This window comes from Haliaeetus albicilla, chromosome 12 (assembly GCF_947461875.1).
Source record: "Haliaeetus albicilla chromosome 12, bHalAlb1.1, whole genome shotgun sequence".
Classification (NCBI taxonomy): domain Eukaryota; kingdom Metazoa; phylum Chordata; class Aves; order Accipitriformes; family Accipitridae; genus Haliaeetus; species Haliaeetus albicilla.
Genome location: NC_091494.1, coordinates 5355795 through 5379137, shown reverse-complemented (window position 1 = coordinate 5379137; position 23343 = coordinate 5355795). Strand labels below are relative to the sequence as shown.

The 23343-nt window shown below is 55.7% G+C and overlaps 3 protein-coding genes across 17 annotated transcripts in view; 2 read left to right on the top strand and 1 right to left on the bottom strand.

Annotated features, from left to right (window-relative positions):
- MYO9A (myosin IXA) overlaps positions 1-9207 on the top strand; it is a 191585-nt gene extending 182378 nt beyond the window's left edge. For 9 of the 10 annotated variants that reach the window (XM_069797731.1, XM_069797732.1, XM_069797734.1 and 6 more), the window contains 6 exons: positions 354-485; positions 1592-1715; positions 2520-2573; positions 4731-4933; positions 5141-5283; positions 5740-9207. In XM_069797731.1, coding sequence (XP_069653832.1) covers positions 354-485; positions 1592-1715; positions 2520-2573; positions 4731-4933; positions 5141-5283; positions 5740-6215 — 1132 coding nt within the window. In that variant the 3' untranslated portion in view covers positions 6216-9207. The remainder of the gene's footprint in view (positions 1-353; positions 486-1591; positions 1716-2519; positions 2574-4730; positions 4934-5140; positions 5284-5739) is intronic. The other variant, XM_069797730.1, reaches the window with a different exon arrangement.
- A 395-nt stretch (positions 9208-9602) lies between these two features.
- NR2E3 (nuclear receptor subfamily 2 group E member 3) lies at positions 9603-14783 on the bottom strand. Of its 4 annotated transcripts, none has more exons than XR_011327014.1 (8): positions 14494-14783; positions 13166-13316; positions 12182-12285; positions 11840-12094; positions 11574-11755; positions 10891-11309; positions 10063-10811; positions 9603-10012 (listed from the first exon to the last, which is right to left on the bottom strand). XR_011327014.1 is itself a non-coding variant. In XM_069797736.1 (8 exons), exons 1-8 carry the CDS (start codon positions 14549-14551, stop codon positions 10679-10681), a joined length of 1221 nt encoding a protein of 406 aa, XP_069653837.1. In that variant the 5' UTR covers positions 14552-14778; the 3' UTR covers positions 9605-10678. The 4 variants fall into 4 exon arrangements, 2 of the variants coding, with proteins under 2 accessions (XP_069653836.1, XP_069653837.1); XR_011327013.1 differs by having other exon boundaries at positions 9603-10080; positions 10146-10811; XM_069797736.1 differs by having other exon boundaries at positions 9605-10811; positions 10891-10996; positions 11078-11309; positions 14494-14778.
- A 3301-nt stretch (positions 14784-18084) lies between these two features.
- LOC138687978 (uncharacterized) lies at positions 18085-20042 on the top strand. 3 transcript variants are annotated; one of them, XM_069797722.1, is made up of 7 exons: positions 18085-18277; positions 18457-18474; positions 18792-18866; positions 19024-19041; positions 19307-19508; positions 19590-19822; positions 19915-20042. In XM_069797722.1, exons 2-7 carry the CDS (start codon positions 18457-18459, stop codon positions 19933-19935), a joined length of 567 nt encoding a protein of 188 aa, XP_069653823.1. In that variant the 5' UTR covers positions 18085-18277; the 3' UTR covers positions 19936-20042. The 3 variants fall into 3 exon arrangements, with proteins under 3 accessions (XP_069653823.1, XP_069653824.1, XP_069653822.1); XM_069797723.1 differs by lacking the exons at positions 18792-18866; positions 19024-19041 and having other exon boundaries at positions 18099-18277; XM_069797721.1 differs by lacking the exons at positions 18085-18277; positions 18457-18474 and having other exon boundaries at positions 18680-18866.
- Positions 20043-23343: the final 3301 nt, after the last annotated feature.

Genomic DNA, 23343 nt, shown 5'->3' with positions numbered 1-23343 from the left:
TCATGTCTCCTAGGAGGTGGCCCCAGAGCTGTTTTCTCCAAATGATGCTTGTATTGATGAGCAACCTCCGCAGTGCTCTGGTCACTCGTGGTGCCTGCGGGTCCGTGGTGCCTCTCACCACTGCAGGGACAGGTTTTTTGGGTGGAAAATGCTGGTTGTTTGCCTGCCTTGGGTACACCTGAGATGCCTTCAGGTTTGGCTTTCTCCATCGAGCAGATCAAAGACGAGGGCAGAACAGCGTGCTTTCTAGCAGAGTGAGATTGCACTGTAGACATGTCATCTCCTCTATTCATCCATGGCCATGTGGAGGTGCCTTCACCTCTGACTTCTCTCTTAATCCCTATTTTTTTTAGGATTGCCCTCCAAGAAGAGACCAATCGCATGTCAGCTAATGCCTTGGCCATCGTCTTTGCTCCCTGTATCCTCCGCTGCCCCGATACGACGGACCCACTGCAGAGTGTTCAGGACATCAGTAAAACAACCACGTAAGAATGTGGTGCTGGATGATCCAGCTCCATAACCATTACCATGTCACCACTTGCATCTTGATAACGCTTAGTATAGTCAAATGGCTCAAGAATAGAGAGCTTTAGGATGGAAATTATAAACATATATTGAATGCATCTTCATGAAGATGTTTCACATTCTCTCAATCCCCAAGAGGTTGCTGAACGGGGATTTTTAAGTGATGAAGGATCCACAAGAGCAGATCAACTTGCACTCCTGCCTGACACATCTCAGCAGGAAAAGGTGGAGCTTTTGCTGACATGGTTTTATAGTTAATCCCATTTATGGCAAGCAGATCTTTATTCTTACTTAATTTTGTCTTTTTTATTTGAGGAGGTGAGCTTGTTTGGTCTGCAGCAATAATAATATTGCGTGCTTAGTTTTCTTTAAGTTGTTTGACACATTTGCAAAGGTTTTACAGACAAAAAGTGAAGCGCTTGCCCAAATTCACTCTGGTTCATAATAAATAGATTTAAAAATAAATAGTGGAGACGATAATAATTGGAAACCATCCAGTGAAGGGCTGGGCTTCTGAAAGAGGAGGTCTTGCCTCCAGTAAATATTAAAATTGTTGAAGACCAGAACGTGCTTGGAGATACAGCTGGTAGGAGCACTTGTCCTTCAACAGGATTTCTTTGTAGCTTCTCCCTTGGACTTTAGGTATAGCACATCCTCTAATTTTATTATGTGGAAAGGATTTTTTTTTTTCCCCCAAACACACTCCTGACAGCATTAAACAGTCAGCTCAGCTAAAGAAGCTTGCTGCAGCATTACTGTGTGCAAGAAAGTTGGAAGCAACCTGCCTTCCCTGGGTTTATATTTCCTTGATCCCTCTTCTAAGGGGGGGAAATTTCTCTGGTGTGATCCTTGGAGGCCTTTAATTTCTCTAGTCCGAGTTCCTCAATCCATCCATAGCCGTTATCACTCTTTTTAGGGGAATTTCCACAACCCTTTGGTTTCCAGCTGGAGCTTTCTCCCTCCATGCCTTTCCATCAGGGCAGATCTTCAGGCAAGACAGAAACAGCTTAGATCAAATCGTTTCCTCCTCCCATTTTGTCGTCTTTTGTGTTTTTTCCCCCCTTAGTTGCGTAGAATTAATCGTCATCGAGCAGATGAACAAATACAAGGCTCGTCTCAAGGACATCAACAGCCTGGAGTTTGCAGAGAACAAAGCCAAGAGCCGCCTCTCCTTGATCCGCAGATCTATGGTGAGATGCCAAAGACATCTCTGTCCCCTCCTGCCCTCTCCTTGCCCCTGAAGCAACCCTACTTTATCTTCTGCTTATCCCAGCCTCCCAAACCCCTCGCAACCTCCCACACTGTCTCCCCCAGGACAGGGACCTTCAGCCCCGTGGTCACTCCTCACCTTTGCAGGAAGTCATACCAAAGCACAAGGAGGTGGGAACGGTCTGTGGAAATGTGGTCACTCCAGCTCAGATGGTCCTGATCAATGTTTCCACCTTCTTTTGAACTTGTTTGGTCCTGGGTTGAGTCAAGCCTTTCACTGACTGGCTAGACATCGCCCCATGCGAGACCTGGACCATCCTTTTTTGGGCTCAATTGTATTATTTGAACCCAAAATGAGCTCTGCAAAGGCTCTTCCTCCTCCCACACTGCCTTTTTGGGAGCCTCAAACCCATCTCATTGAGCTTCCATGCTTTCGGGGGGGCCGGCAGGCTGCAGATGCACGCTGTGCTTGGCTTGTTGGGCTGCAGGAGAGGGACAGACTTGGCGCAACACGGTTGTCCCAGGCTTGGGCTAAGGAGCCAAGTGGCCCTTCTGCTTGGACCTGCCCGCTGTGGTCCTCAGGAACACGTTGCTCCTGCTTTTTTGGGGATGAAATCCAAGCAGGGGCTGCCCAAGGTTGTGGAGCTGGTGCTGGAGAGCTGCCCCATTCATCCCAGTTCAAAAAAAAAAACCCCATAAAAATGAACAAAAACGGGTTTTTTGGAGGGGCGACGGCATGTGCACTCTAACCTTCTGCTTTCCTTTTCATCTCCTCTCTAATCCAGAAACCCGTACTAATTGCAGTTAGATTTATGAGCATAACCCGCAGTTCAATCCCGGTATGTATTAACTGCAGCGCGCTCTGCGCCAGCCGCCGCGTCCCTCCGTTGTGTGTCACCGCCGCTCATTCCAGCCTCGTCCCACTGGCCATTGTCCGTGACGTCGCCCGTCCGGTCCCCGAGCGGGTGTCACTCCTCAGGGCCACCGTTTCTCCCGCAGGTCCCCCGAGTGGCAGGAGTTTGGGACAGCCAGCACTCGGCTATCCCTGCACGCAGCTCCTCGAAAAACCGCCTTCCACCCTTTTCCCCTTTCCTACTTCTTTTTTTCCTGTTTTATTTTCTTTTTCCATGCTGTGCTTCCCTCTGCTTTGATTTGCTTTGCTTGATTCATTCCTTCCCTTCCCACACCAATTTCTGCTCGCTCAGGGTGAATTTCAGCATCAAGTTGCTTTCGCAGTGCTGCTGTATCTCAAGATGGTTGATAAAACCCCCAGCTCGGATGCCTCAGAGGCCACGAGGCATCCAAAGGTCTCCTCCACCTTCTTGGAGGAGGAGCACCACCACCACCTTGAACAGAAGGTCAGGACACCCAGGTTTGAATTGGGAGGGGTCTAGCAACCCCTGTATTCCCCAACTCCATCCCAACTTGAGTTTAAGTTCTCAGTGAAACCGTGACGGGCAAGAAAAGCGTCTGCAGGTGTTTGGGGATGCTCGTGGGGCTGTTTGCCTTCCTACCAGGTTCAGCCCATGATGCTTCTCCCCATCCTTCAGCATCCACAGGAGTCAGGAGATGGAGAAGAGCAAAATTTGAGCTCTGCTCCCCTGATGCTGTTTTGCAAGCGTGCCATTTTACAGGGGCCTACGTCCACGAGCCAGTGGGATCTTTGGGATCTCAGGGGTTTTGACTAATAGGATTCAGATAGCTGCATTTCAGCTCCAGAGACCACATGAGAAGGTCTTATCAGAGGAACACTGGGGTGCAGGAGTGGTTTTGCTGCTGAAGAAAGGTCTCTGAGATGTGATGTTAAAAGATGAAGGGGGTAAAATGAAGCAAATCTCACTTTTAAAGGAAAAAAGGGAGGCTCCTTTACCCTGCAAACCCACTCTGGGTGCATGGGTTATCAGGAAGACCCAGGGATGCCCCAGCTGCAGGGTTTAAATAGTCTTACAGGGCGAAAAGCTACATTGCAACAAGCTCTTCAACCACAAGAAGATGTAGGTTCATCCTGGGTGATGGTTGTCAGGAGGAAGGCAGCAAGTGATGGGCACGACTCAGGCTGGTCAATGTCTCCTAAGTCCTGGTCAGTTCAGGATCTTGAATTTAGAAGATAAGATGTGTCTGGTTATGATAACAGTTAAGAAAAAAGCTTTTTAATGTCCATGGTGTCCCTCATCCCCCCAAATCCATCTTTTTCTTCTGTTCCACGAGGCAGATCTGTAGAGCTGGTCCTCAAAAGATTAAAAGAGCTGCACATATAGTATTCCTCCATACATACTACCCCCTGTTTGAGTCCTTTTTCATTGTCAGTTTTAATATTAAAAAAAATAGATCGTTCTTCAGAGCTGCATTAAATCTCCCTGTTTAACCGTGAGCACAAAATTGAACATTTATTGTCTTATAATGGACCGTTGGAGGTGATCTTGGTTTCTGGATCTCATGTACATGAGATCAGAGCACAGACAACATGATTAGGTGTGAGTTACCGTTTGCCAAAGGAGTCAGTGGAGACCCTTGCAATGCTCAGGAAATACTGAGGGTGGGTGGGGAAAAGATGCGAGACACGATCTAACGATAAAGCAGGAGCTGGCTGCCCTGAAATCAAAGCCCTGGTGATGCTCCCACCCAAAGCCAACACGACCATCTGACAGGTCAAGCTTCCCATCTCATGGGTTGTGGCCTTTGCGGAAACCCATCCTGCCACCAGCTGGGCTTGCTTGGAAGTCCAAGTTGCACTTGGTCCATCAGCTGGTAGCTGGTCCATCAGCGCCATCCTCACCACCTCCATCCTCACCCCTTCCAACATGCTGAGTCCTTCTGGTACCTCTCCCAGCCTGGGGTGAGATTTTGGAGGGTCCTGGGTGCAACTGCCGGTGGCACACTGAGGACCGATGGCTGGGGCCGTCTTCTTTGCTCCTTGGGAGAGCAGTGTGGTTGGCACTTGAGATGTTTGCAAAATCACCTTGGCTGGTGGTGGTGACACTGTTGTCTCTCTTCAGGGCAAAGGACGCGTGCGACGCGGCGCCTACCCCAGCCCAACATCTCCTGTTGCCGTACGCTTGCCCTCTGTGACGGATGTCCCCGAGGAGACCATGAGCAGTGAGGAAGCCATGGAGATGGAGGTGACAGAGCAGCAGCAAGTGGCCATGCAGCAGGAGGAGAAGGTGCTGACTGAGCAGATCGAGAGCCTGCAGAAGGAAAAGTGAGTCTGGCCGAGGGTTCAAGCCACGTCCCCTAGCTATAAGGTTACCTATGGACGTCGCTTGACGGCATATGGTTGACACGCTGCTCACAGGGTGACCTGGAGGACTTCATCCCTCCATGATCTCTTGGTGTATGTGTATCCCTTTCTTCTCCTCCCCACCTTTTTGGTCCCATTGGGTCAGTGGAACTGGGTTGGTTTTGGCAGGGAGGAGCTGACGTTTGAGATGCTGACACTGGAGCCCCGTGCCTCCGACGACGAAACCCTCGAGTCTGAAGCCTCCATCGGCACTGCCGACAGCTCTGAAAATTTGAACTTCGACTCCGAAGGAGCCATCTCCGATCGCTCGGGTAAATCCAGGTGTTCTTGGTTTTATCGCAGGATGGTTTGGGGTGGAAGGGACCTTGAAACATCATTTGGTCCAACCTCCTGCAACGAGCAGGACCATCTTCAACTGGATGAGGTTGATGAGGTTTTTCTATAGCTTAGAGGAGGGGAGATTATTTGTTTTTTCCTGCCCACAGGAAATTTAAAGCCAGCAATTTAAATGGGTGTAAAGAGGGGGCTTAAGGGTTAAAACATGTGGATCTGGGAGGTGGGTGGTGTAGGACCCAGGGTTTGGGGGGGAGGCGAGCATTCCTCCAGCGCTGCCGCATCATCACGGGTGACGCTACCTCCAGCAAGATGCTGGGAACATTCTCCTGGCTTCATGGCACGTGTCGCTGGGGAGCGGCACCGGCATGCTGGGTGGTTTTGGGGTGTTAATCATCCTGTGGTCCTTCCCCCCTTCCCCCCCTCCCCCGCAGAGAGAAGCGTAGCACTTACTTCCCTGCGCCCCACCAAGGTGGAGGGGCCAAGCCGGCTGCGAAGGCACCCCAGGACACGGCCAGACCCGGCGGACCCAGCCGATGCCTCCGTCTCCTCCTCCTCCCAATCGTCCACCTCCTGCTTGCCCCACCTGCCCCGGAAGCGCTTCCAGATGTACTCCAAATCACCTTTCTACCGAGCGGGGGGGTCCGGCGAGCCCCCTGAAAGCCGGGCAAGCCCCGAGGGCTTCGTGGGACCTCTCCGTTATCCCGAGGACCGGCCTCAGTTCACCACCCGCGGGACGTTCAACCCGGAGAAAGGCAAACAGAAACTGAAGAGTGTCAAAACTTCCCCCCCGAAAACCAAAGAGCCCCCGGATGGGGGGACGGGGGGGGGACGCAAGAGAAACCCCGAGGCCGACTGTGCCACTGCCCAACCCCTCGTCCTCCTGGGGAGCAACGAGTTCATGGTCTGAGATGCTCCACTCTGGGGACGCGTCGCGCACCAGAGCATCCTCCCCGTCGGCAGCACCGGCAGTGCTCCCGACAGCTGCCTCGTTAACACCAGGATGAATTCTTAATTAAAAAGGCCGGTGGGGGATGGTTTTAACGGTGGCCTTAATGGTTTGGGAGGGGTCAAGACCTTCAGAGGAGGGCGGTTAGACGGGGATGGAGGGGCACTGGCCAACCCCTGCGCCTTTCCCCTCAGAGCATCCCACGTCTCAAAGCATCACCCTGCCAAATCCTCATGCCGAATCGCCATCACCCTTCAGTGGGAGAAAGCCAAGCCTAAAAATCCCGCAGGAGCATCCCAAGCCGGCGCCGGCTCCACTCCAGCCAGCCAAGCCCTCTGCGCTTTAACCACCTCATCCACGCCAACGCCAAGCGCATGGAAAAGCGTTAAAATCTGCCAAAAATCACCTTTTTTTTTTTTTATTTTTTTAATGTGACCTAACCACCTTTCTTCTTTTTTTTTGGAGACCATCAGTATTAAAAAATAATAATAATAATAATCAAGGACTACTTGAAGCTATATTTGTTTATATGCCAGTTACTGGAGTCTGTTGTAAATATATATATTTTTATTATTTTTTTTAAATATTTTTCCCCAGACAGAACTTTTTTTTTTTTTTAATTATTATTATTTTTTGGCCGGGGAGGAGGGAAGCGATGGGCTGAGCTGTCCTGCCGGTGTCACTGCCAGTGTCACCGTCCATCACTTGCCGCTACCACCTTGCTTTATACATTGAGTTTTATTTTGAACAAGAAATCCCTGGAGGTGTAATTAGCACGATTTAAAAGCGGTGCCCACGATAGGACTAATTAGCAACGCTAGCTAAATGACTCAGCTTTTAATCCCTCCCGTATCATCATCATTCTCACCCTCGGTGGCGCCCAGAGAAGCTCCGGGTACTGGAAAACCTCTGGAAAGGCAAAATTAAGAGGCCCGGAGTACTAATTAGATTAATAAAGGCTGGATCCGTCCTTTCAGATGGGCTGGGTGTCGCAGGTTGAGGCTTGTCCTTTCCCGAAACGCCACCAAAAAGGGAGAAAAAATACTGAAAATTTGAGTTTTTCTGAGTATTTTGTGTTTTGCCGAGCATCCCCACATCCCTGGGTTTAGCCGAGCCGCCCTTCGGTCCCCTCTCCCCCTGCCCAAAGGGCCATTTCTTTCAAGAAATGGTTTATTTATTGGGTTTTCTTTTTTTTTTTTTTTTCTTTTTTCTTTAACGGGGGAAAACGATAGATGCCGCAAGGAGAGCGGGGGCACGGGAACAGCATCCGCCTTGGCGCTGCATCCCGGGAGCAGAGTGAGACCAAGTCAATCATCCCCCATCCACCAGGGAAAATGGGATTTTACCATTCCCAGACAGGAAAATAAGGATTTGGGGACCAACCTGGGATGCGCTGGGAAGGCAGGTGGTGGCCACGAAAGCGAAAGCTCCTGGGGAGCCACCCCAACTTCCCCCTTTCCCGGAGCTGGAAATAGCAGGAACATCCCCAGTGCTCTGTGCCAAAATCAGCCATTTCAGAGCCTCTTTAGCTAAAATCCCAGGAATTCCCCTCAAAGTTGGCAGGCTCCGGGCGAGGAGGTCCCCGAGGGTGGGTGGAAGGTGCTCCATCCTCATCCTTGGTTTTCTCACCCTGGTGGCACAAGAGCAGCAGGGATGGCGGATCTGGCTTAGGCAGCGCCTCCAAATATATATATGTGTATATTTCTTCTGATATATGTATATATTTCCCTTATATATATATATACATTTTATATATATAAAGGAAATGTATTTAAAAGAATATATATTCTATATATAAAGAAATATATATATAAAAGAATATATGTAAAGAATAAATGTTTCTTTATTTTATATTTCTTTTATATATAATACATATTTATATATATAAAGAAATATATATGGGATATATATACTATATATAAATGATATATATTTCTTTATATATTTTTATATATTTATATATAACTATATATAAAAGAAATATACTATATATAAATAATATATATTTCTTTATATTTTTATGTATTTCTTCTATACCTATAAAGAAATATATATATGTTTCTTTATATATATTTTTATATTTCTTTCTATAGAGAGTATGTTTCTCTATATAAAGAAATGTATCAAAGAAATATATATAGCATATATAAAGAATATATATTTTATCTCTAGTTCTTTATATATATAAATGTATAGAATATATGTGGAATACATAGAGAAAATATATTTCTTTATATATATATTTGTGTGTATGTATATATATATATAAAGAAAAAAATTATAAAAGAGATATATACATATATATATATAAAATCCCAGCAGGAGCTACACTAGCAGTCAGCGCCGGATGGACCCCCAAGGGTTGGGGATCGGGGAGGGGGCTGGAAATGGGCTGTTCCAGGGTCCCCGGCTGGCGCGTCCCCCCGACACCTCCCACAGCTCCTTCCCAGCCCTCCCTCCGGCAAAGGGCCGGATTGGGGGCCAAAAAAATGGGGTTTTCTGGAGCGGCGTGAATGTACTTACTACTGGAAAGGAGAGGGGCTGCGTGCTGTTAATTATTATTATTTTTAATGGAAATTTTTTTAAGTAATTTATAAGTCTGCTGAGTGTAAATTAAAAACAAAGTCTGTATTGTAAGAGGATATATTATCCTGTGTCATCTGCGCTAGAAATTGTTTAAAAAAGGAAAAAAAAAAAAAAGAGAAATAAAAATGTAATTCTATAAAGGCGAAGAATTTCTGGTGCCCCGCAGCCAGGGGACGCTGCAGCTTGTTGACCCCCAAATTACTGTTGGCTTTTGGGGGCTTTTGGGGTTTGGTTTTTTTTTTCCTTCTGCCATCAGACCATGGTGTGTATCAATTTGTGGATTTTTTTCCTCAAACCCTCCCCGTGGCTGTACAAAGCGGCTTGGCAACCCCCTGATCCCGCGCTAATTAAAGAGCTGTAACGAGGAGCGCCTGGTGCTGGGTGCTGTGTTTGATGCTGGGGGGGGGTTGTCATGGCGGCTCCCCTACCCCTGCCGCCCCTGGGGTTGGACTCTGTGCTTCCGGCTCCCTCCGGATTATTTCGGATTATTTCTTTTCATGTTATTTATATTCAGATTAGTCAGATTATTTAATTCAGATTATTATTAATCATAATCGGATTATATTTATCTTACTTCTATTCAGATAATTTATTTTACATTTATTTCTCTTCAGGTTATTTATTGTCATTCTATTTCTGTACAGATTATTTAATTCAGGTTGTTTCTATTCAGATAATTTATTTTCAATTTATATTCAGATTATTTATTTTCATTTTCTTTATATTCACATTATTTCTATTAATCTTATTTACATTCCAATTATTTAATTCCGATTATTTATATTCATCTTACTTATATTTAGCTTATTTATATTCTGATAATTTATTTTCAATTTATTTTTCTTCAGATTATTTACTTTTACCTTTTTTTATTTATATTCAGATTATTAATATTCAGCTCGTGCCCCCCCCCCCCGCCACCACCCCCATCCGAGGACGGGCACCCCGAGTCAGCGGCGCGAGGAGGCTGGTTGCAAAAGCCCTCTTTATTTGGAGTATAAAACTGGGGGGTGGGAAGAGAGCAGGATCCCCCTGGGGCACAGGGACGAGGGTCTGTCACCGCGTGTCCCCTGGGATCACAGAGCTGAAGTTGCGGGGTGGGGAGGGGACCCCATGCCCGGTGAGTGAGGGGCAGTGATTGCAGCTGGTGGGGCCCCGGATGGCATCACCCTCTCTAGCCAGTGTTACCCCTGGGCTGGGGTCACCCCTGGACTGGGGTCACCCCTGGTCAGTGTCACCCCTGGACTGGGGTCACCCCTGGTCACTGTCACCCCTGGACTGGTATCACCCCTGGCCAAGCATCACCCTGGACTGGTGTCACCCCTGGGCTGGGGTCACCCTGGACAGGCGTCACCCCAGCCAACGTCTCCCCTAGGCTGGTATCAACACCAGGATGGCCGTCACCCCCGTGGCCGGTGTCACCCTTGGTCTCGTGTCACATACCCCAGGCTGGCGTCACCCCTGAGTGAGTGTCACCTCTGGGTGGCAGCGGGTCCCCATGGGTGCCAGCGCCACAGCAGGGGCACCTCGCCTGGGTGCGTGGGTTCCTCCAGCGTTTGGGACGGTGGCACCCATCGAGGCACCCGCCCCAATGAGGTGCTCCTGGTGCATCTGGCACTCACTTGGGGACGTCCCCCTGCCACCGGCTGTCCCCGGTGAAGCTGGCCCCATGTCCCAGCTGCTGGCAGCATCCCATAGTCCTGGCCACCACCGTGGAGATGGGACCATGGGCATCATCACACCCCACAGCATCCTGGGGTGAGGAGACCCGGGGTGGGGGGTGACAGGGTGCCGGTGCAAGGTGACAAACAAGGTGACATGGGGGTGAGGGGGGGGAGTCAGTTCTTGAACATGTCACATAGCAGCTTCTCCATGGGGGTGTTGCCAATGGTCCGGCGGAAGAAGAGCAGCTCCACGCGCTCAGAGGAGATGAAGCGTAGCGCCGGGAGGAGCAGCAGCAGCTTCCCAAACCTGGGGGACAGAACGGTGGCCATGGGTGGCTGTGTCCCCCCCCCCGGTGTCACCCATGGGGCTGTGGGGACAGCAGTACCTGACGGGTTGCCCAGGGTAGTGAGAACGGTTGTGCTGCCCCAGCATCACCTGCGACTGGTCCTGCAGGTTCTCCACCTGCTCGGGGTCCTTCAGGCCGCGGGTCTCTGCAGGGACAAGGGGGTGACGGAATTGGGGGGGGGACGACACAGGGATGGGCAGCGGCAGGTGCTGGTGGGTCCCCTCACCTGGTTTGAAGAGCACCACGGCCTTCATGCAGGCGAATTCAGTAGGGTCAACAGACAACGCCTTGAAGCGGCTGAGGGTCTCCTGCAGCGCTCGGACATCCAGGGCAGCCGGCAGCAGTTTGCTGGCGGCCAGTTCGGGGACAGCCAGCAGCGGGCAGCTCTCCAGGGGCATGGACCACTGGATGGCACAGAGCAGGAACAGCTCGCTCCACGCTTCTTCCAGCAGGATCACCTGAGGAGAGGCGGGGAGAGCCCCCCAAAACCCCTGTCACCCCCAAAGCCTCCAGCACCTGCAGCCACCACAGCTGGTTGGGCTGAAGAGCATCTTCGGGGGGGACGGACAATGACACACACAGACGAACGTCCCCAAGACCCTGTGGTGAATGTTGTGGGGATGCTCAACCATCCCCATTCCACTGGTTGCCTACATTTTTTGGGGGTCCCCGTTGCCCCATAGTGGGGTCCCCAATGCCCCAACAGGGGTCCCCAACCCCACCTGGTCACGGAAGGGCAGGTTGGAGAAGACAGGCAGGTTTTTGGCCCATTTCACAGCCATGAAGAGGAGACGTGCAGAGGTCTCATAGACGTTTTCGGGGCTGGCCGCCGGGTATGGCGCCACCTGGTACTCGCCGCCCGCCCGCTCCGGCTCGCTGCCCGTCACGTCCACTGTCTCATCGGCTGCAGGGACGGAAGAGGATGCCGGTGGTCACCACACCATGGGGACAACCCCCACCCGTCCCCTCCCCACCGACGGCCACCCACCATCCTCAGGCTCTAGCTTGGCGCAGGTCTCAGCCGTCATCAGGCTGGCCATGAAGCGGTGGTTGGTGGGCGGTGTGGGCACACGGGGACCTGGGGTGACGGTGACGGTGGCACCAGGACCGCGGGGAGCTGGGCAGGGGGTCGGGGGGACCTCGTGGGTGGTGGCCACGTGCTCAGGGGGCAGCTCGGCATCCAGTTCAATGCTGTCCAGCCGGACCTGGGCCGTGCTGCGGGGCTGGCGCTCATTCTGCACAGCTGCGGGGACACGGTGACATCAGGGCCGGCCACCCTGCTGTCATCCCCCACCGTCCATCACCGTGTCGTCCCCCCCACTCGTCTCACCGTCCTTGTTCATGCCGGCTTGCAGGCACTTCTTGAGCCGGCAGGCCTGGCACTGGTTGCGGTGTGCCTTGTCCACCGGGCACAGCCCCGTCCCCGCCTGGCACCTATGGGGAGAGGTGGCACCTGGCTGCAGCCCCTGGGGTGGCCCCTGATCCCAGAGGGTCCTGTCCCCTAGGGGTGTCCTGCCTCCATGGGTGACAAGTCCTGGGGGTGTTTTGTCCCTGTTGGGTGCCTTGTCCTCCCCTCAACGGGTGTCCTCCACCCAACAGGTGCCCGGTCCTGCCAGGCACCCTGTCCCAATGAATGCCCTGTCCCCAGCGGGTGCCCTGTCCTCCCTCCATGGGTGCCCCGTCCCAGTGACTACCCTGCCTTGATGGGTGTCCCAGTCTCATGAGGGTGCCCTGGACCCCCCCCGGTCCCTGCCCCTCTGGGTGCCCATCCCCTGGGGTCCCTGCCCTGCTGGGTGTCCATCCCCCATGGTCCCTGTCCCACTGGGTTCATGTCCCCCCAGTCCCTGCCCCACTGAGTGTCCATCCCCTGGGGTGCCTGCCCCACTGGGTGCCTGTCCCCTAGTCCCTGCCCTGCTGGGTGCCCATCCCCTTGTCCCACTGGGTTCAGGTCCCGCTGGTCCCTACCCCACCGGCTGTCCAACCCCATTTTGTCCTTCTCCCATTCAGTCTCCGTCACCAGGGTCCCTCTCCCACTGGCTTCAGGTCCCCTGGTCCCTACCCTAGTGGGTGTCTGTCTCCCTGGTCCCTGCTGGGTGTCCAACCCCTGGATCCTCACCTCTCTCTGCCCCACTGGGTGTCCATGCCCTGGGGTCCCTACCCTACTGGGTGTCCTTCCCCTGGGCCCTTGCCTTGCTGGGTATCCATCCCGTGGGTCCCTACCCCACTGGGTGTCCATCTCCTGTATCCCTGCCCTGCTGGCTGCCCATGCCCCGACTCTGTGCCCCACAGGGACCCCCCCCATCCCTGTCCCCACCTGTAGATGAGCTTCCTGCGGACGCTGCGCTTGAAGAAGCCGCTGCAGCCGTTGCAGGCGTAGATGCCGTAGTGCTTCCCGCTGCTGGTGTCCCCACACACCTTGCACAGCAGCACGGGGCTCAGCGCCTTGCCAGGAGCCGGGCTCAGCCCTGCAGGAGTGAAGCCACCACATTTGGGGTGACTCGGGACACCCCGGTATCCCTTGTCCCTCCCACCAGTCCCTGCTGCCTCCCCCCCCCAGCATCCGCTGGTCCAGCCCGGGGACATGAATGGGGACACCTCGGGGACTCCAGGGATTGCACACAGGGTTCAGCATCCCCCCACACCCCAGCACCTGGGATGCTATGGGATGAGCTCTCATAGGATTTTTTTTTTTAAAAAAAAAGGGGAGGGGGTTGAAATGGTGTCCCTAGGAATGGGGACACCAGGCGTCCCAGTTAGGGGACTCCAGGCATCTCAGAGAAGGGCCACAACCTGGGACCAGAGTGGTCCTGGAGAAGGGCCACAGCTGGGGATACTGGGCATCCCAGCAAGGGGCTATGGGCATCCCAGGGAACAGTCACAGCAGGGGACTGTGGGGACCCTGGAGAAGGGCCAGGGACCAAGGGCATGCAGAAGAGGGTTGTGGCTGGGTATTGCAAGCATCCTGGAGAAGGGCCGTAGCTGGGGATCCTGGAGAAGGACCGTGATAAGGACGATGGGCATCATGGAGAGGGTTGGAGTTGGGGACTACAGGCATCCTGGCTCAGAGAAGGACCACAATGGGGACCCTCAGCACCTTGGAGAAGTGTGATAGCTGAGGACCCCCGGTATCCAGAAGAAGGACCACGAGGGGGACCCCAGGTATCATGGAGAAGGACCACAGTGGGGACCCTGGGCATCCCAAAGGACCGTGAGAGGGACCCCAGCCATTCTGGAGAAGGATCACGATGGGGACCCTGGGTGTCTTGCAGAAGAACCGTGATGGGGACCCCAAAGATCCCAGAGAAGAACCATGATGGGGATGCTGGGTGTCTTGGAGCCGGACCATGATGGGAATCCCCAAGTAGCCTGGAGAAGGACCACGGTGGGAACTGAAGGCATCCAGGAGAAGGCCATGATGGGGACCCTGGGCATCTTGGAGAAAAACTACGATGGGGGACCCCAGGCATCTTGGAGGTGGACCATGATGGGGACCCCAAGTATCCCAGAGAAGAACCATGATGAAGACCTCCAGGCATCTTGGAGCATAACCCCAATGGGGACCCAGCCATCCCAGAGAAAGACCCCACCGGTAACCGCTGTCCCACCGTGTCGCACCCACTCGAGCAGAACACCACCTCTTACCCGTGGGGCTATCGTCCAGTCCGGCGCTCACCACTGACCCCGCTGGTGACGCAGCCATCCCGTACCCGGCGTTCCCAACCTCTCCCTCTCCCCTCCCTCCGGATCCACCACAGTGGGTGCCCCGAGGTCTGGCGAGGCGGTGGGTGCTCCAGCAGCTCTGTGGGCAGCGGGGCTCTCGCCTTGCTCTCTTCAAGGCAGCTTAGCGGCGGGCGCTGTGTAAGCAGCCGCCTCTTTGTCACCCTCTTAATCTTTAGTGTCTGCGCGGGGTGGGGGGTGGGGATCAATCAGCCACGCAATGAAGAATTAAAAAGGTGCTGAGCCCCAGCCCTGTAACCCTAAACCCCGTGACACCCAAGCCACCCCCGATGCCCCCCCGCACGGGCTGCCGTGGGCCATCGTGGGAGTGTCACCCTGCCACCACGTGGGCCGCCCCCCCCAGCATTGCGAGGCTGAGATTGCGGCGGAGGTGGGAGATGGAGTGTGGGGTCGAAACCCCCATATGTGTCGCCCCCCCCTTGGGACCCACCAGGTCCTATAAGCGCATAAGCCCTTCGCTAAGGCGGTTAGAGGGGAATAACGAAAAGTGGTAATTAAGGGGGGGTAATTTCCCTGACCCCAAGTAATTAATTACCAGCCCTGATGGCGAGGGGAGGGAGGGATGCTCGGTGGGCCCCCCTGTGCCTCATTTTCCCCTCCCGGCTGCTGACACGGCAGCGGGTGGGGGCCAGGTGGCCCCCGGGGGTTACGCAACCGCCGCTAAACCCTCATCATGACAGAGCAGCACAATTTGGGATTTGAGGGCTTTAGCCGCTAAACCCCCCCGCCCAGCTCAGGGGGATGGCGGGTGGCCACCGTCACCCAGCCCAGGTTGTCCCCAGGGATGGGCCAGGCTGCGGCCAGGGGTCCTCAGTTCACTGCGTCCCTTCCCGGGGGGGGGCTCAGCCTGTGGTCCTGGGTGTCTTGCTGCCGTCTGTGGTCCCAGCAGAGGCGTCCCAGGGGACGGGTGCTGGCAGCGGGTCCCCACTGAGGGCTGGCGGCAGTGACACCAGTGGATCTGGGAGCTTGGGGGGGGGGTGGGGAGAGGTGTCACCCCTCCATCATCCCTGCCTGCTGCGTGGTGCCATCATCCCTGCCTGCAGCATCGCTCCCACCTCCCCTGCCTGCAGCGTTTGCTCCGTCGCCCTGCCTGCAGCGTCGCTCCCACCTCCCCTGCCCGTGGCATATCTCCACCATCCTGCCTGCAGCGTGGCTCCATCATCCTTGCCTGCAGCATCGCTCCCACCTCCCCTGCCCGCAGCATTGCTCCATTATCCTGCCCGCTGCCTGGCTCCATCACACCCTGCCTGCTGCCTGGCTCCATCCTTGCCTGCAGCACCCCTCCACCCCCAGGACCCCCTCACCCACCCCGGGGTGCCCAAGTCCCACCCTGCAGCCCCCCCACCATCCCACAGTGAGCCCCCACCGTGACCCAGATCTCTGACAGCCACCATCTGCGGCAGCGGCCGCCCTCCTCCCTCGGCAGAATTATGACGCTGGGCTAATGCGGCAAGAGCAAGCTGTCACCTCGCCCTGCCCCGTCCCTTGTCCGCAGCTTAGGTGCCTCCAGACCCTTCAGCAGAGCTTCACCCATAGGTGAAACAAGCCCCCCAGTTCCCAATCCGAGGGCGCTGGGAGGACCTGCGTCCCAGAGTGCCAGCCCACCCACGGGCGATGCAGAGACCCGGGTGGCCGGTGCCGAGGGATGCTGGGGAGCGGCCAGCATGGCGATACATGCTGAGTCGGCTAATTTGCCCGTCCCCTCCTCGCCGTCGGGTAAAAGCCAGCTCCAGAGCAGGGATTTGGGAGGCGGATTAGCCGGGCCAACCATCTGCTGCCGGCCAATCATCAGCACGCCCAGGAAAGCCAATAATTACAAAAATATGGTTTCCCACCCCTTTTCTCCACTACCCCCGGCTGGGTGCTGTCCCCAAGGTGGGGTCCCCATGGAGCAGCACCCCATCCCCATCCCGGGACTGAGCACCCAACCCAGGCACCCAGCTGGACTCAACCCGGCCCGTTTTCGGGGAGCGCCCCGAGCAGGCCTGACACCATGGCCGAGGGGCTGCGGGCGGCGGGGTGGGGGTGAAGGAGCAAACATTAAAGCCCGCAGCGGGGTCGTGATGCGGCTTGGTGACAGACGCTGGGGCAGATGCCATGGGATTACCCAGCCTAAAACCTCGAGATCTGCCCCCCTTTCCCCCGCCCCAGCAGGCAGAGAGCATTTAATTACTAATTTACTAATTACCCAAAGATGCTGGCAATGGGCTTGAAACCTGTGGTCAGGAGCAGCCCCAAGGCTCCAGCCGCCCTAATCCCACCGGCTGTGGGGAGCTGGTGGATGCACCCTGGCCAGGGGACAGCTCGGTTTGGGACATCGGGTGACCTAGGGAGGCACGGCTGTCCCGGCAGCCCCACTCCCCCTGGTGATAGCACGGGGTGGTGGGGAATGGGAGGGGCCAGTGGGGACAAGAAGAGGATGGTGGGGACCAGGAGAGGATGATGGAGACCAGGAGGAGCCTATGGGGATGAAGGGGAGATGACGAGGACCAGGAGGGGACAACGAGGATCAGGAGGGGGTGATGGGGACCAGGAGGAGATGGTGGAGACTAGGATGGAATGACTGGGAAGGAGGAGATGATGGGGACCACGAGGAGATGGTGCTGACCAGGAGGGGATGATGGAGACCAGGAGGAGATGGTGGGGACCAAGAGAGGACAACAAGGATCAGGAGGGGATGATGGGGACCAGGAGGAGGTGATGGGAACTGAGAGAGGATGATGAGGATCAGGAGGGGACAATGGTGACAAAGAGGGGCCAAGGGATGATGAGGACGAGGAGATGATGATGAAGCCCTGGAGCAGCTAGTGAGGACCAGGAGGGGATGGTGGAGACCATGAGGAGACACTAGGGATCAGAAGAGGGTGGTGAGAATGGGAGAGTACATCAGGATGGGAAAATGGGGACCAGGAGAGGATGGTGGGGATCAGGAAGGGACAAGAGCAACTGGAAGAAGACATGAAGGTCTGGGAGGGTACAAGATGGCTGGCGGACTGGATGTGCCTGGGAAGGGTTAACACAGCTGCCTGGCACTGAGCCGTGTCCAGGCCAGGCTCAGTTTTCAGCTGCAATTAGCTCTTGTTTATTGGAGGCTCTGTGATAAATGATGCTGTGGAGGTTGTCTGATGACAGAGGGTGACAGCTCCCACGTCACCGGCCCCAAGCCCTGCCAAAGCCTTCACTGACCCCCTGGCGCAAGGATTAAAGTTTAATGTGGCTCCGGAGCTGACCCCGGGCACACACCGCCCCGGGGACACAGGGCTGGGGACAGGCTGGTGGCCATCCCTTGGGCCACCTTCAGGTCAAGAGGCGCTTTGGCACCAAGAGGTGTTTTGGCACCAAGAGGCGTTTTGGCACCAGCCTGGTGGCTGCTGGCTATCGGTGCATCGTGGCCACGGGGCTGTTTCGTGACTCCTTTGGGGTCACCCAAGAGGTTCGTTGATGAAATGTCACACCAGGTCGGGTTTGTCACGCTCAGACTGGCCCTGCAGGATGGGCTTGGTGCCACGGTGGGGCCGGTCAGTGTGGTCTGGTCACATTCCCGGGCACCGGTGGAGCCGTGCGCGGGTGCCAAGAGCCACCGCAGTGCTCACTGGGGCAGGTCGAGATCCTGCCCCGTGGCCACGTTTGGAGCAGCAGCTGTGTGGGGACCACGGTGGAGTGAGGGGACCTCGGAGGTGTCCCCAAGGTGAGGGAGCAGGGCACGGCACGAGCGCCGGGGCTGGCGCAGTGCCCGAGGACACGGCTTGGGTTTCGGCAGGGCGACATGGCACCAAAAACATTTGGGGACAGAGAGGTCCCCGAGGCGGGGGCTGGGCACCAGCCTGTGTCCCCAGCTCGCTGGACATCACGTTTTTCTCCTTGCAGATGAACCTCCTCACCCAGGTAAAGGGGGAGCCGGCAGGGAGGGCATCCACAGCCAGGAGGTCCCATCCCTCTGCCGTGGCACCCGACGCCCAGGGACCCCGTGGCTGGGACCTACCCGGTGCTGAGTCTGGGAGCACGGGGAGGGGGGAGGCGGGGGTCCTGGGAGGCTGCTCTGGGCTGGGGATGGGTGCTAGCAGGGGTGGGTGCCGGCAAGGGCGGGTGCTAGCAAGGGTGGGTGCTAGCAGGGGATGGGTGCCAGCAGAAATGGGTGCTAGCAGGGGATGGGTGTCAGCAGGGGATGGGTCCCAGGCTCGCTCTGCCCCCTCTCCCCACAGGTGAGCACCCTGGTGCAGACCCTGCAAGCCCCGGACGGGCTTTTCCTCCAGCCCCGGCGCTGGCTAGGCTCCTGGGTGCGACAGGTTTGGGGGTGCTGGCACAGGGACCCTGGCCAGAAGCTCAGGCAGGGGGATGGCAGCAGTCCGGGCAGGGGCTGAGCCTTGACGCTGCTGCCCTGGCTCCCATCTCCCCAGCGTCACTGGGGCTGATGCCGGGTGTTTGTCCCTCCAGGTGAGCAGCTCCAGGCAGGTACGTGCTGGCATCCCCCCCGTGCCCTGCACCGCCCATGGCGCCTCTGGCACGACAGGGCCAAATCCTGCGTACCCTGCCTTTTCCCCAGCACCCATGGGTGGTCAGCACCTAGAGGAGGTGGCCCCTTCTCGGAGGGTTTCCCCATCCACGGAGCCCCAAGCTGTGCCCAAGCCACCAGGGATGGGGGGGTGAGCCAGCGGGTCGGTGATGCTGCCAGTGTTCCCAGGGCACTGGTGGCCCTGAAACATGGACGGGTCCCCAGGCGGTGGCCGGGGCAGCGAGCACAGCAGCGTTCTTCCTCTGCGAGGGGCTGCTGGGCCAGCACTTCGACGTGGTCCCCAATGGGGTGGCTGAGCCCCAGCCTGGGGACCTCTTCATCTTCCCGCTGGCATCGGGGGTCCCTGGCTGGTGGGGCGCCCACGCCGGAGTCTACTGTGGTGGCGGGGAGATCATCCACCTGGAAGGTGAGCCCCAGGAGGTGGTCACGGTGTGGGGATGTCCCCGTGGAAGGGACACGGGGATACAGCGTCCCCTCTGCCCTGCAGGCAGCTCGGGGACATCCCCATCGGGGATCGTGGCCAAGCATGGCAAGAGCCACCTCCTCCGGACACGGGGTCCGGCCAAGGTGCTGCGGAGGAAGGGAGGGCTGGATGCGGCCTCCCTGCAGCGGCGGATCCGGGAAGCCATGGACCAGGTGGTGGAGTACAACGTCGTCACCTGCAACTGCATCCACTTTGCCCTCACCCTGCTGGGGCTGGGCCAGCTCGCCGGTGCCATGGTGGGTGCCACCACCACAGAGGGTGCCACCACCCGGGGGGACCCTGACACCTCCTCCGGCCAAGCGTCACCACAGCCCATCTTCCCTCCCAGGTGTCCCCAGCACTGCAGTGATGAGCCCAAGGAACACGCAGGGCTGGAGCATCGTTCGCTGGGGGGACCAGCATTGCGCCAGCGGCTTTGGCATCCCTCTTCTGTTTGGCAATAAATGGTGGCACGGAGACCCTGTGCCAACCCTGTTTGATTTGTGGGGTTTTTGGCTGTTGCTTTCCTTTTCCCAGAAGCTGCCAGCAAGCAATGTCCCACCTTGGCACATCTCAAAGGGAGCAGGCGCTCTTCGCTCCCATGGCCTCCTGGGACAAACAGATGCCTCTTTTGTTGTTGGCGCTTGATTTTGAGTATCAAAATAAATATTCACTGGGCTGCTGGGTTGAAAACTGGCCAAACAGCTGGACCAGGTCTGGTTGGAGGCCAGTCACTGATGATGTACTCCAGGGGTCAATAGTGGGTCCAGTCCTGGTCAACATCTTCATTACTGAGCCGGTTGATGGGGCAGAGCATACCTGCAGTGAGTTTGCTACGGACACCAAACTGGGAGGGGTGGCTCATGGGCCAGAGGGTCATGCTGATGCCCAGAGGGACCTGGACAGGCTGGAGAAATGGCCCAACAGGAACCTCACAAAGTTCAGCAAAGGCAAGGTGCAAAATCCTGCTGCTGGGAACAAGCCCAGGCACCAGGACATGCTGGGGAGTGACCAGCTGGAAAGCAGCCTGACAGAAAAGGTCCTAAGGGTCTGGGGGACACCAAGATGACCATGAGCCAGCAACGTGCCCTTGGGGCACAGGGAAGGCCAACAGCTTCCCGGGCCACATTAGGAGGAACGTTGCTAGCAAGTTGAGGATGGTGATCCTTGCCCTCTGCTCTGCACTGGTGAGGCCACCCCTGGAGAGCTGGGTCCTGTGCTGGGCTCCCCAGTACAAGAGAGACATGGATGTACTGGAGACAGACCAACGAAGGACCACCAAGGGTCTGGAGTATCTCTCATATGAAGAAAAACTGAGAGCTGGGGCTGTTCAACCTGGAGAAGAAAAGGCTCACGGGGATCTTACCAGTGTGTATCAATACCTGATGGAGGGAGTAAAGAAGGTGGAGCCAGGGTCTTCATGGTCGTGCCAGGACCAGAGGCAATGGGCACGAAACACAGAAGGTTCCCTCTGAACATCAGGAAAGACTTCTTTTACTGTGAGGGTAACTGACCCCTGGCACAGGTCACCCAGGGATGTTCTGGAGCCTCCATCCTTGGAGGTATTCAAAAGTCATCTGCACATGGTCCTGGGCAAGGAGCTCTAGGTTGCGGTTGGACCAGATGACCTCCAGAGGTGCCTCCAACCTCAACTGTTCTGTGACCCTGTGAAAACATTCCTCCAGTGGGATCATTTAGAGCTGCTTCAGGTCTCTTTCCAGGGACTTTTGCAGTTCCCACACTCACAGGAGGATTTCTGGGAGGTTTCACTCCCACCAGAGGGGAAATCTGATTCCCCAGCAAGGGGGAAATGTCCCCGTGGCTTCTAAGGAGAAGGGAGCAAAACCAAGAAGCTGGGTGCCTGATCAGGCTGGGGCTGGAGGAAGGTCTCCTCCTTTTGGACATGTCCTGCAGCTCCTCTGACTCAAGAGCGTTTCCAGGATCTCCTGCGTCTCCTCCCTCTGTTCCTAAACTTAACATTTAAAGTGGAATTAGCAAATTAACCGCAGCTTTAAAAAGTGGAAAAAATCATCCGGGATTTCCTGGAGTTCGTAATGCTTTGGGGTTTTGCTTTCAGCCTTTCTTCATCTCTCATGAGTGACTTTTTCCCGAGCCAAGTCCTTGTTCCTGGCAGAAGCCATCACGGGCAGGGTGTGATGATGGCAGTGTGGGACCCTGTCCTCTGCGCGTGGGCAGAACGGCACGAGCACGACGCTGATGCCCTGTTTCTGTTCCTCTCTCCTTGCAGATGTTGAGCAGCTTTGTCAGTAGGAGCTTGGCAAGACCTCCACCAGCAGCACGGGGGGCTCAGGGGGTGTTGGGGGGCGATGGGGCTGGTTCTGCCACCTCCTCGCCTTCCCTCCCTGGTGCGGTTGGCAGACGGAGTATGAGGCACTCGAGTTTCTGCTGTTCAAGAGCATCCCCAGGCAGAGGGAGGTCTTCGAGGAGATGTTGGAGAGCAAATTGCAGCCTGGGGACACCTTGCTCTTCCCTTTAGACATCAGCTCTGGCGTCCTCAGCAGCAGCTTCAAACATAGGGCTGTCTACTGCAGGGACGGAGAGGTCATACACTTCTAGAGTCAGCGTCCGACCCTCTACTGCCATTTGGGATGTGGCAGTGGCCAAAAGGCAGCCGGCAGCACAGTGGCCGGGCCAGGGTGATGGGTGGCTCTTGGTTTTCCAGACATGAAAAATCAGAGGACCAGAGGTCAGATCAGCAAGGAGGGCTTCAAAGCCATGAAAAAGGAGAGGGGGGGAAATGCCAGATTTACCAAAAAAAAGGTGGGATGGACCTCAGTGACTTCAATACTAAAGTCAGGGAGGCGATGAACAGCAAAGGCAACTATTATCCCGGTAAAAAGAACTGCATCCACTTCACCTTCTACCTCCTGAGCTTGGTGGACTTCTACATCAAACTGGTGAGCACGGAGCTGGGCATCACAGCCGTGGTGGGTTGACCCTGGCTGAATGCCAGTTGCCCACCAAAGCTGTTCTATCACTCCCCTCTCCTCAGCTGGACAGGGGAGAGAAAATATAACAAAGGGCTTGTGGGTCGAGATAAGGACAGGAGAGATCACTCGCCAATTACCTTCACAGGCAAAACAGACTCACCTTGGGGAAAATCAACTCAATTTATTACGAATCAACCAGAGTAGGGTAATGAGAAATAAACCCAAATCTCAGAACACCTTCCCTCCCCACCTCCCTTCTTCCCAGGCACAACTTCACTCCTGGATTCTCTACCTACCCCCCACAGTGGCGCAGGGGGATGGGGAATGGGGTTTACGGTCATTTCATCACATGTTATTTTCTGCCGCTTCATCCTCCTCAGGGGGAGGACTCATCACTCTCTTCCCCTGCTCCAGCATGGGGTCCCACCCACAGGAGACAGTCCTCCACAAACTTCTCCAACGTGGGTCCTTCCCACGGGCTGCAGTTCTTCACGAACTGCTCCAGCGTGGGTCCTTTCCACGGTGTGCAGTCCTTCAGGAGCACACTGCTCCAGCGTGGGTCCCTCACGGGGTCACAAGTCCTGCCAGAAAACCTGCTCCGTGGGCTCCTCTCTCCACAGATCCACAGGTCCTGCCAGGAGCCTGCTCCAGCACGGGCTTCCCACAGGGTCACAGCCTCCTTCGGGCACCCACCTGCTCTGGTGTGGGGTCCTCCCCGGGCTGCAGGTGGAGATCTGCTCCACCGTGGACCTCCCTGGGGTGCAGGGGGACAGCCTGCCTCACCATGGTCTTCATCACCACAGGCTGCAGGGGAATCTCTGCTCCAG

Bases quoted from the DNA above. Each gene is read 5' to 3' on its own strand.
- NR2E3 (XM_069797735.1), bottom strand. From the start codon at position 14,551: ATGGCTGCGTCACCAGCGGGGTCAGTGGTGAGCGCCGGACTGGACGAT. The intron at 13,317-14,493 runs GTAAGAGGTGGT...TCACTCCTGCAG, and splicing joins ACTGGACGATAGCCCCACGG to GGCTGAGCCCGGCTCCTGGC. The intron at 12,095-12,181 runs GTGAGACGAGTG...GTGTCCCCGCAG, and splicing joins AGCCGGCATGAACAAGGACG to CTGTGCAGAATGAGCGCCAG.
- LOC138687978 (XM_069797721.1), top strand. From the start codon at position 18,738: ATGGGTGTCAGCAGGGGATGGGTCCCAGGCTCGCTCTGCCCCCTCTCC. The intron at 19,509-19,589 runs GTGAGCCCCAGG...TCTGCCCTGCAG, and splicing joins GGAGATCATCCACCTGGAAG to GCAGCTCGGGGACATCCCCA. The intron at 19,823-19,914 runs GTGGGTGCCACC...CTTCCCTCCCAG, and splicing joins GCCAGCTCGCCGGTGCCATG to GTGTCCCCAGCACTGCAGTG.